General features: G+C 39.6%; 1 protein-coding gene across 2 annotated transcripts in view; it reads right to left on the bottom strand.

Annotated features, from left to right (window-relative positions):
• Positions 1 to 306: 306 nt before the first annotated feature.
• C5 (complement C5) overlaps positions 307 to 12531 on the bottom strand; it is a 139180-nt gene continuing 126955 nt past the window's right edge. For both annotated transcript variants that reach the window (XM_040242080.1, XM_040242070.1), the window contains 8 exons: positions 10399 to 10501; positions 9959 to 10033; positions 9737 to 9842; positions 8537 to 8620; positions 7549 to 7638; positions 5324 to 5407; positions 1397 to 1535; positions 307 to 838 (listed from right to left, as the gene is read on the bottom strand). In XM_040242080.1, coding sequence (XP_040098014.1) covers positions 700 to 838; positions 1397 to 1535; positions 5324 to 5407; positions 7549 to 7638; positions 8537 to 8620; positions 9737 to 9842; positions 9959 to 10033; positions 10399 to 10501 — 820 coding nt within the window. In that variant the 3' untranslated portion in view covers positions 307 to 699. The remainder of the gene's footprint in view (positions 839 to 1396; positions 1536 to 5323; positions 5408 to 7548; positions 7639 to 8536; positions 8621 to 9736; positions 9843 to 9958; positions 10034 to 10398; positions 10502 to 12531) is intronic.

A 12531-nucleotide genomic window follows, 5' to 3' on the forward strand; every position in this document is an offset into this window, starting at 1 on the left:
AGACCTGGTTAGAGCAAGAGCAAAGGTGTCTGGATTTCCACTAGGTTTCTCTTCACCAGGTGGCTGCCCTGGGGCCTGCCTTCCAGGAGAGCAAGTTCCAGGGGAAATGAGTAGGCACTGGGAGGGGAGTAGAGGTTCCACAAAGGGGTATAGAGAGGGCAACAGGAAGGGAGGCAGCAAGGACAAGGCTCCTACCTTCTCAGGTTGCTGAGGGCTTTGAGGGGCGGCCTTCTCCACCTTTCTCAATTTGCCTGTCTTTGTGCGGTTGCAGCTGACCTAGCATAAAATAACACGCTTTTCCACACATTTTGAAAGCAAAGTCAGGCTTTAATGATCGGTTTTCTGTTCCGTGGTATTTTCTTTCAAGCAAAGGCCATGTTTTTGTAAGATACTACATTTCAATGGGGCTATTCTTTGTCCCCGGCAAGCATTCCTGAGCGGTAGGTTTCAGGAGGGTTCCAATTTATTGCTTCTGGTGTCCAGTAACCTTGGAATGAGTGTCTGTCTCCAGGCCCTCTGAAGGACATGCTGTTTCGGAGAGTTACTGCTCTTAAATTGTTCTCTAATAAAAGCAAATGTCCCCCATTCTAAGTAGAGTGAACTTTCCAAATAAGACCAGCTGTGAATGTTGGAGAAAAAAAAAAAAAAAAGAAACTTCAACAACAGGAGTCCATAGTGCAAACTGGATGCAGCTGACCTTTAGGCGTTTTCACAGCCATTTAAAAAGATGTCTTCAGTAAACTCATCTAGATTCTCTAAAAATCTTTGGCATGATGGACACCTGGAATCTGTAGGCCAATATTCAATCCAGGTCGAGGAATCTAACGGGTAGACGTACCTGCCAAGGAATAATGCAAACGAATCACTTGTGATGGTGGCCACAGATAGAGAAGAGCTGAATTCAATTGAGCCAAGCTGCTCAGGTGCCCAGGGGTCAGGCTGTTGGCCAAACTCCTCTGAACTGGCCTCTCCCTGGGAAGGTCCACAAAACCTGGAGATCATGAGCTGCTTGGGGCTCCCTTGGTTAAAGGCAGGAACAACATCTGTTTCAATGTCTATTTTAAAAAAAACAGATAATAAAACATGCATCCAAACACTGTCCTCCTTAGACAGAACAGTATGAGGACTGAGAAGGCAGGTGCGGTAAAGAGGGAGTCGATGAGTGACCCCAGATTAACTGCCAGACCTGGGCACGCAGCTGGTTTTTCCTCAGCGAGACCTCAGCCACCCTGGTGGTTTCGAGGAGCTCTTTGTTTTAAGCTCACATTATTTCATGTATGCTCCTAATGTTTGTTGGTTAAGAGCAGGGCACGAAAGAAACACATAGTGGGTTTAAGAATAAATTGCACTCAGTTTTGGATGGAAGATCAGAGACTCCAAAATACTGGTGACTTACTTGATACGGAAATTGTATTTTATCTGCAGGGCCTCTTTACCCATAATTAAGTACTGTTTTCTTTCTTCCAGGTTGGCGTTGGAACAGGTTGTCTTTTTAATGAAGGTGATTTCAGCGTCTCTCTCAGCAGCAGCTTCTCCTGAGAGACACACAGCAAGGTTATCACATGTCACAGTTTTCAACTCTTTTGAGCATTCCAGTTCCTCATGGCTATTTGTTATTCAGTGTAAATTTCTATTGACAGGCTAATGGCTATTGGCACTGTCCCTGTGGTTAAGACTTCAGACTCTGGGATCAGGCTCCCCAGGCTAAACCCCCCACTTCCTAGCTATGTACCTGAACAAATGAGGCTCAGATCCTTCATCCCCAAAATGGGCATCACAGTAAAACCTACCCTGCAGAACTGCTGTGAGGTTAAATGGGTTAAAACATGAAAAGTGTTTGGAACATAGTAAGCACTATTTGAGTGCTTTTCATTAGAACCAGGAATTAACAGAACCTTTCCAGAGTTGAGTGGCTTCCCTGGTGGCTCAGCTGGTAAAGAATCCACCTGCAATGTGGTAGACCTGGGTTCGATCCCTGGCTTGAGAAGATCCCCTGGAGATGGGAACGGCTATCAACTCCAGTATTCTGGCCTGGAGAATCCCATAAACTATTCCATGGGGTCGCAAAAAGTCAGACACGACTGAGCGATTTTCACTTTCTTTCTTCCACCCGTCTTTAAATACATCTTCAGTCCTCCCAGTATTCCGTAAACATTCCCTGATGCTCTTTGTCCCAAGTGTATGTTTTCTCCTTGGTCCCATCATCATGTTTCCCTCCACATGCCTGACTCCTCTGCTAGGCTGGAAGCTTCTTGAGGCCAGGACAGGGCATTCATTGCTCTATATTCAGGACTGGTGTCCAGTTATTAAACTCTGGCTGAGTCATCCTAATTATTAAATCCTGAAAAACATCTGAAACTGTTGCTAAATAGCACATAATAGTAACTGCACAAGTGGTAAACTTTAATTAGTAAAACAATTACCGTGTACCCACATTAGTTCAAGCTAACGTTCTTAGGCTCTGCTGGTGACCATTCATACATGACTTCCTGTTGCAGCAACATTCAAACAACCTTCCCAGCACTATTTGCCAAGTCAGCCCCTGTCATGGTAAGCAGTGTTACTGTGGGGGGAGGTCTTATTATTTTTAACAACCTCTTGTTATGGAAAATGTCAAGCATATTTAGAAGGGAGAATAATCTCAGTTTCAACGATCACTCATCTTTTTTTCATTTATATCCTCACCTGTATTTTAGGAGAAACACCAGTCACAAGATAATAACATCATTATCCTTGAACCATGTAGTTGCCCTTGATTCCAAATAGTTTAGTTTTTATTTTGGCTTATTTTTAGCAGGACTTCTTGTGTAAGTGGTAAATGTGTGGCGTTTTGATATTTTATATAAGTTAAAAATCTATATATGTTAAAAATGAGCCGGAATGAAGAGATAACAAACCATGCAAAACTTTCTTAACTTTTCCTTTTAAATGTCATAAACATTAGTCTTCTGAACTGACAGAACAGAGAAGAAATGATAGCGATAAAGAACTACAGCTTGGGAATCATCTGATTCTGCACAAAATTCAGAACAGTCTGAAATATCTTTTGATACTAGGCAATAATTGATACAAAATAAGTAATTTGTATTTCTGGAATGAAAAGAACTTGATTATTTTGGTAAAAATAGGAATGTCTTATTGCTTATGATATGTATGTTAGATGCAAAAGTGCTTGAAAATTAGGTTGTGAAAAGATCAAAGTGCTAAGAGTGCTTACCTGTTTTGTCAAAATGGCAATCGTGTTACAAATAAAGAACACTTGTGATCATCAATGAGACAACATCACAAATCAACTTTACACAGTTAAACATTTTAAATAATAAAAGTCAGAAAAAAAAGTTGTCAGAGTGTTGATCAAGCAAAGAAAAATTTGGAAAGTATTACTAGAATTTTAAACTCTAGTGTATGGATAAAAATAAACATTTTCAGATTTGAAATACTTGATAGCATTTCAAAAGGAAAAAAAAGTGTAAACCCAGTGCCACAACTTAGAGTTACGGTCCCACTCACAGCAAAATTTCATACCTACTGTAATGAGAACACAGCTTTTGAGAAATATACACAAGGTAATAAAAGTTCAATCATTTTCTAGAAAATCAACTATTTAATATAAAACATGTCTTAAATAACTTAAAATAAAAAATTAGAGGCTCTGAAGACGGCTTCATGGGTTTTGTTGAACTCAAAGTACAGGAAGGACAATGTATCAAACTAAGAAAAAAGGTGTCAATGAGAAATATTTATAAGAACAACCTTATTGGCACAAATGTAATGTCAGGGAGAAATCTGGGGCTTTAGTAAAAGTCCTGAAATTCACAGCTGTTTCCTGGCACCTTCGGAGTCAAGTGTTTCCAGATAATGCGTCAAAGACACACGGCAAACAAGGATCACTTTAAATATTGCTTTCATAAATCTGATATTTATTCCTCCATACACCTAATATACACTAGACAGAATAAAGAAATAGTGTGGAGACTTCAAAAATTGCGATAATAAAAATTGGAAAAATATTGGCATTTTGAAAGGCAGCCAATAGTGCTAAAACTGCAAAGGTCGTTTATAAACCACATCATCTGATAGATTCACTTTCACAGACACAGGAGTAAACATTTTTAGGTTTTAAAATGTGAATTCTGAAAGTTTGTCAAATATGTTTGTAAAACTCTGAGGGTTGAAGGGGAATAAAAATTAAGAAAATTAGGAAAATTAAACATGACATTTCATAAATTGTTTTTATAATTTAGCTGATAATATATATTAAATACATGGAAATGTTAGGTGGTATCATAAAGATGAGGAACATTTGAATGTAATTCCTGCTGGTTTAGCAGAAACTGAGAAAGGGTTCCGTACTTTGCACAACACTGTTGCTATTAGGAGAGATTACTTTGTGAGGCAGATGTCACGTAATGACTGTCAGTTCACTAGAGACACAGCTGGAAACATTTGATGTGGATCCTTGTTGTCAAATCAGAGCTCAAACAGAGGCCCCTACAGTGAGTCAAACAAAATAACACTGACAACTTCTAAATAAAAAAACAAAAACTTATTTGGAATTAAATATGATTTAACGAATCATTTGTTTTTACCATGGACATCATTTGACAAGCAATTTTATAATATTTGTAGGTTCTCTTACGTAGGGAATAAAAGGGAACGTATTTTAAACTGTTGTTTTATGTGCTATTTCCATATGAATTCATTTTATTGTATTGGTTACTATAGCTCATTTAGCCTATCAAAACTCACGTGGTCTATGAGCCGAGGCTCTGCACCTCATAGATGCTCCTAACTGGTTTCCCTCTTTCAACTCTTGCTCCCTTCAATTGGAGCCAGAATGATTTTTAAAATCAGAAAACGTTTCTTGCCCACCTAAACCTTGAGCTACCTTTGAACTACCCTTTGAACTTCTAGAATAAAATGAGCTACCCTTTGAACTTCTAGAATAAAATCCAAATTTCTCACCTTGCCTTATAAACCCCAGTATGACCCAGCTCCTGCCCACCTGATTCCCTCTACTCTCGCCTTTAAGAATGGCTAACTCTTACTAGCATTTCCTAAAACATACCATCTGTTATCACTCTGAAGGTATTTCTCTTATTAACTCCATGTCTGTTTCAAATATAGTACTTATACTTTGTAATTGTTTATTTTGTCCATTTCCTTTAAAAAAAAAAATGTGTCTCCCCGAAAAGAATATAAACTTTATGAAGGCAGGAACTCTGGCTGTGTTATTCAAGTTATGTCCTTTGTGTCTAATATAATGCCTGCCACATAGTAAGGACTAAATATCTGTTGAAGGAAAGAACTAATGAATTCTTACCAGCTTTGTAGATATCCAGGAGGGTTGCGGTGTACTTAACAAAAACATTTTCTTTAGTGACAGCTAGGATCTCAACTTTATAAGCTGGTAAAAAAAAGCACACACAGTAATTTATGCTCATCACCACCAATGCCACATCCAATAGAAGCCAGAGTCTGTCAAACAAACAAAAAATGAGGTGTGGCAAGCTCTTATGGGTGCCCTGTGGTAAATCTCATTTCTTCCAAGAAGGCTTCCCAGCACTCCCAGCAAGATTTTACTGCCCATGACTCTAAGGGATCACTCTGCCCACTGTTACAGAACAGGCTGATTAAGGTAAGAGCAATATTAAATTTTAAAAAGCACACAAAACAAAATAGGCCTTAGATGTAAAGTTTAGATTCTGATCTTTCAAGATGAAGCCTCTTCCTTCTCTGCATGCCCACAGAGGGGCCCTGTATCTATCATCCTGACCTGTCGTAGGAGTCTCCGTGCTCCCTCACCTCCATGCCTCGATGACTTTTATTGGTTTTGATCTTTGGGTTTTGACAGGACTCTGTTTTCTGACTCATCTTTGCTTGGATGGGCAGCTATTTGATATGAGACATTCTCAATCTAGTCTTCCCTTCATTCAGGCATCAATTTTTAATCTATGGTGTGTTTGACTTCACGTCTGAAATGAACAGCTTGAAGAGACCCATCTCTTCTTTGTGACCTGAGAAAAAATCCTCTTGTTCTTGCTTTCTTTGGGGTTAAAGTGAATGACCTAAAATTTTTTGTTCATTTTTGAGGTCCCAGCTAGGTAGCAAGACATAGAGCTCAGTGAATGAACTCACCATGGCAGAACCAAAGGCTGTGTAAATTAGTGGCTTAAACAATGCCCTAAATTTCAGATTCTTAATTATATATAGTAGATAAGGGCAATGAACCTACTGTAGGCATAGGCGGAGTGAAGGAACCGTTTAATTTTGTTTCTATTCTTTGATTCCATCATTAACCTGTAGCTCCAAAAAAGCCTGCTAAGCTTTTTCTTGAATGTGGTAAACTAAATCCTGATTGCATGTACTCTCTGTGTTAAAACAGATTTTTTTTTTAAAATTTAAGAGTTAAAATTATTTTATTATGGTGGAAAGAAATAATTTGGATCTAAATTTTAGGGGAAAACAATATAGAATTCTCTTCAAGTCTCAGTATATTTTAAAAGTTGCAGTGGGTCTTGGCTGAGTTAGGCAACTTTTTAGCACTTTTTAAAAACTCAAGATGAATTTGAAGGAAAGAAAGATCATGAGCCACGCAAGATCCATTCTCATGGCTGTTATTTCCAGTAATAGAATTCAGTGTTACCTACTGGAAATAATACTGGAGACCAGAATGTGTCCTGGTTCTACTACTTACTTCCTGCATGACTTTGAGCAAATTGTTGCGTCTCTCAGAGCCTCAGTTTCTTCACTGTTACCTCCAAGGAGGCTCATGGGACACCAATGAGAGACCATATGTGAAAACAATTGGAAAACAGAAAAGATTCTGTGAACAGCACTGTGCTTATTTATTTATAAAAACCCTCCTACCAGCTGTCAAGGAAAATGTGAAATAGTGTACTATCTGTTCATTCTCTTTTTCTTAAAAAAGACAGAAGTAAACACTGGAAGCCATAGGTAGAAAATAAAGGATCTAATTCTATGAGGAACTTGTGTCTGCAACTCTACTTGGGCATTTGATTTAGCTCTGAGATCGGGACAACAAGAAGGAGATGGTCCTTTTGAGATGGAGAGAGTCTCAAATGTGGATTGCAGTTGTGATATATTAAAAATTATTCAGTATTGACACTTTTACCTTGTCTTTGGAGGAAGTTTGGAAAACACTCAGACCCCCAAACCATCTTTGCTTCTGTCTCTGCTCAATCAACCGGAAGAAGGCAGGAGCGAAATCATATACCTCTGCAGCTTCTCAAATGTTCTCTTTGACTATGTTTTAGCACTTTTAATTCAATGGAGTCTGGTGGAATAAAATGTTTTGGCTGTGTGTGCACCTCACTCCCATCATTTTTAATGAAAATCATATTTCTTTGCTGAAGGATAAATAACTTTGCATGTTAATGCTGAAAATTGATGACATTTTCCTTCAAGGGAGCACATGGAATGTTGCAGCTACATAATCACTGTGCAAAGTTGTAGATCTTCCTAACTGATCATGTTTTCATAAAATGTCATGTTTAATGGAACTATAGATTAAACTTTCCAACTTACCATATGCAATGTCTGGTTTACATGCTGTTTCCTTTCTAGTAGCTGCAGAGATTGTCAGATCCAATTCTGCCTGCATTTGCCCACAGTCAGCTGGATTTTGTGAAAGACAGCCCAAGTTAGGTTAACGTAAGGAACAAACACCTTTGGGAGTAAACACAGTTTTTCCTCATCTGCCCGGAGACAATCCAATATAATCTTACAAATATCAGATTCCTAAGACCTGTCCCCATTTTCTCCTCTTCCATAAAGTGAAACAGTATGCAAAGCAAAAACAAAACAAACAAAAAACAAAATCTCGAACACGGGACTTAGAATGGGTAGTCACTCCACATTCAGCTCTTCAGAAATATATATGCTTCACTGAAGAAAGGAGGACATTTTCCCATTTTGAGTGTAATCAAAAATCTCTTGAAGGAACCAAACTGATGACTGATTTATGCTGTAAGAGGGAGAAATAAGTACCTAAGAAACGTGTAGATTTTACGGATTTTGAAAAACAAAAGAAAACCACAATCAGCTCAGACCCTCATGGAGTCCGCAGTTGATTATTGTTGAGTTCTGGGGCTTTTCTTTGGCCAATAAGGCTGCCTTGATTGGCAAAAGGTTGAATGGAGAGCGTCTCTAACTGGGGAGGACTAGGGGAAGCAGAGGAGATAGTGGCTCATTCCAGAGCCGCTGTTCTCTTAAGCAATGGTCCTATTGCACCAAAAAGACCAGGTAAAAAGTAAGAATTTCACATCACGTTATCTTTCCGATATCCAACAACTGCCTGATGGTGTTTCTCTGAATGGTAGGAACTATCGGGTTGTTCTGGAGCCGTCTTGATGTAGCCTTACAGTGCTCGAGGAATGCACTTTCCATCAGATGAGATTACATTTCTACTTCTGAGAAATGACAGTTTGTCAAACAGCTTCCCCCAGATTAGCCCCAGATTATGAGTGGCTGCTTTAAACAAGTATACAGCCTGAACACATTAAATGAAGCTTACCTTCGATACATTTGCATGTTACTCCTTCACAAACTTTCTGAAGCTTGGTGGGGGACGTGCTATAAAACATGGTACACTGTTTATCTGCGGCAATGAAAGTGCGGTTAGAAGAGGCGGCTCGGCGAACACGCAGTTTACCCATCAGTGAATTCCGCCCATGGCTCCTTGATCACCCACTCCAAACCCTCTTTCTGTAGCTGAGGCCCAGGAAAGTTAAATTATGAACTGCCTGTCCTAACACATGCTCCTCTACACTCAAAATATTCTCCCTCTCTGTGCTTGAAATCTTACTCTGCCATACTCATTTCTGAGAATCAAAGTATTTGGTATTTCAATGAATGAGAAGAAATAAATTATGTTACATGAGAGTCTATTGAAAGAATTACAATTGGTAATTGTTTAAGCTAGAGAAGAAAAGCATTGTAGCTTTTTTTTTTTCCTATTGTTCAGGAGGAGAAAAGAAACACACACGTGTGTGTGTGTGTGTGTATAGTTCTTTTTCAAGGAGAGGCTAAGTATCATAATCTGATTTCAGAAGTAAAACTAGATTGAATGGGTCTCGAGTTTTGGTTCACTTTAAGAGTTTTGTTACAAGTAGAACTGGCCAAATCGGCGTCGTCTGCCTTGTGAACCAAAGTGGAGAGTTATCAGAAGTGGCTGAGTGACCAAACGCAGAGTCACTCACCCAGCGCTTATTGATACACACTGTGTACCTGACCCTGGGTTAGATGCTCGGGACAGAGGATGAGAATGGTCTGGGGGTGGCACAAAGGCGTGCAAACACATAATCACGGTGCAGCGTGACGAGCACCGTGATAGAGCTCTCTGCAAAGTGGGCTGAGAATGCAGACGGAGGGGAAGCTGACTCTGTGAAGACTGAGACTAACAGTAGGGTAAACGGCCTTCTCTAGAAAGCAGAGACGCACTGGGAACAGTACACACCGAAGACAAACTTGAGGCGGAGGATGTGAGTGGGAGCAGTCGGGTCCGGTTCGCCTATTCTAAACGTGAAGAGCCTGAGGGCCAGAGCAGTGAGGTGCCTTGCTCACCCACTGGTTGTTTGTCCCAGTAGGGACGCTTGTGAAGAGTGAGCCCCGAGAGAGGAAATGTATACAATCTGCAGGCCTCCAGCACCTTTCTTCAAAATTCATAATAAATACAGAGCGGACTTCGGAAGAAATGTTAGAGTAAGTTGATCACCTGGTCTGTGGTACTCATACACTGTGAAAGTGGCAGGGCTCAGGAACCCAACTTCAAAAAGTTCAATTATCCGGAATCGAACACAGAGGAACTCGTTGGAAGGAATCTGTTTGACAAATTCAAAGATTAAGAAAATCATGAGAGACAAAAGACTCAAACTATTTTAGGCAGCAGCTGTTAAATAGTAATAATAAATGAAAAATGGAGCGAGGTGGAACGTACCGAGTTCAGTTGCAGAATAACATGCCCATCTTTGATTTCGTAATCAGTTAATAATTGATCCACCTGTTCCACAAGCTAAGGGAACAAAGAGAAAATCTCAAATTTAACTTCGCGACCTTTCTGTTTAAGTGCATTCACCCAGTGATGGAATGTGAGGTCATGGGGATGTAATCTGCTATTTAAAGACAGTGAAGAACAGCTCCTCCCCTTGAAAGGGTCTGAGCATGTCATCACATGCACTCACGTTATTCTGTCCATGCAAACATAATACTTGCCCCTGTTTCACTTTGAAAAATAAAAACATAGGTAGCTTATCAGTTTGAAAAGAATATTCTGGGAGAGTCTAAGAAAGTGACATAGAATGAATGGAAACAGCTTTGTAAACTAATGCAGTAAGTAAAAGCAAGTATCCATAACAATATTTAAGAGAAGACATTTACAGCTTTTAAGTCTTCTGGGTTCGCATTGACTCCTGTAGGCAGAGAGATATCCATCACTGCATGGGAGGACCCAGACGATGATTCTTCACTGCTGAACTTGTAGCTGAAATAAGGGAGAAATGAGGACATGCAACAAGTAAATGGATAGGATTCTTGAAGGAAAGGCCCTGTTCCTTGGTAGGCTTTAACCTTCTCATTTGAGTCTCCAAGTATTTGCTTCTTTATGATATATGTGTTATAATCTCTGAAGTTTAAAGAGACCTCTGCGTCATCTATCCCAACCCTTTCCTCACTTGATCAGTAACCTCGGTGGACTGCCGTTCTGGAGTTGGAGGAGATCATAAAGGCTATTCAGTACAATCTCTTAATTAGCTAGCTGAGGAGACTGTGGGCGAGAGTAAGGTACTTGTTCAAGGTCACACCATAGTTCGCCTCAGGGCTTCATAAGTCTATTGATTCTCATCCGAATTCTTTCTCTAGCAGAGCATATTCGAGGAAAAAAATTAACTGTATATTGGCAAAGAGACTCGATAAGCATGTTCAGAAACAGACTGGAAGACACTAAATGCTAGCAGCCACTTCCTCTGGATGATGAGATCATAACAGATTATCTCTTTTCTTTCCCATGTTTTTCTCTATTTTCTAAAATTTTCACAATAGATATTTTATTTAAAAAAAAAAGTCTCAAGGACTACCCTTTGCCTAGGAATTGTGCTTGTGGGGAAGCGGAGGAGAAAGGCAGAGGGAGGAACAGGGGCAATTCGATTTATTTTGTTTGTGCTTCTCTGGTATGAGAGAAAAGAATACTGAAATGGGGAATTAGGAAACTTGGGTTTTATCCTAGTTCTGCTGAGATATTTTTACACATTACTTCCCCTTTCTAGAGTTCATTTTCTTATTTGTAAAATTAATTGTGAAAAAGTATAAACTTGTGCTTTAAAGTTATAATTCCAAGACTTCATTTTGAGAGGCAGAGAGGCCTATTGCTACAATTAAGCAGAGTTAATGCTAAAAGAGGAGAAGGCTGGTGGAGTAGGGACTGGATCCGAGTGTGTTCTGCAAAGGTTGAGTTTTAGATTCCTGCCTCAAGATGTGGGAGAGAAAGCTGAACATTTGAGAGTAGATCTTCGGAGAGGAGTCAGGATTAAAGGAAGAGCCTGGGGAGACAGCTTCACAGGGGGTGAACTGATCTCACCCCCCAAAATAAGTATGAGTGAAATGGGAGCTATTATTCAAATTAGTGAGGTGATAAGGACTCTCTTTTCCCAATCTTATCTAGCATGCATAAAGCAGATCCTATTAGAAGTTTGAGATATCATATTTGCCATAAAAATGTAAATAATATAAAATTTCTGGCTTATAACATTTAACCCCATTCTTCACCAAATTAATAATTTGGAACAAAATATAAGGCAACGTGTAACTGAAAATATGGCATCCAGCTTCCCCGTGACTGGATGATGGAGCGTCACCAAAAGTGGAGAACTCTGGCTCACAGATGCAAATACTCTGTCAACACGACGGAAAGGGCCTCCCGAGTGGAGAGTGTCTATGAAAAGTTGCTGGAGCCTGGATGACTGGTTGCCATGGCAACTGTTTCAACCATGGAACAGAAACCTTCCTTTCAAGAAGCCCTTTGCCTGCTGCCAAAGACAGCAATCCTTCCCAAAGGCATTTTGTTCCAAGAGAAGGAGAGAAATGAAATCCTTTTTTCTTTTCTTGTGAATACAACAGAGAAGTTGTAAAAAGCTAAATACACGAAAGCGACCCTCTCAATATAGAAACTGTGCTGGCATTTACTTAAACCAGGAGAGTGTGCATTTGAAGGCAAAGAATTTCTCACATGAATAAGTACTACACAGTTGCATTTGGAATTTGTCCAACCCAACTTCAGCATCATAAAGCCAAAAGCATGTTCTACCTGGGTGTTTTTTTGGGAACATTCTGTCCCCAGTTTATTTTAAAAAAACAAACAAAAGGCAAAGGATAGAATACTGAATACCATATCTCTATTGCTTCTTTTGTAGGTTAACAATCTGGAATGCAAATTAATAAGCTTTTGATGAGAGCCCTTTTATGTATAGCAGCATTCTGGAAATACTGGAAGGTGCTTTGGGATCAGGTAGAGATGGG

This window comes from Oryx dammah, unplaced genomic scaffold (assembly GCF_014754425.2).
Source record: "Oryx dammah isolate SB20612 unplaced genomic scaffold, SCBI_Odam_1.1 HiC_scaffold_1, whole genome shotgun sequence".
Classification (NCBI taxonomy): domain Eukaryota; kingdom Metazoa; phylum Chordata; class Mammalia; order Artiodactyla; family Bovidae; genus Oryx; species Oryx dammah.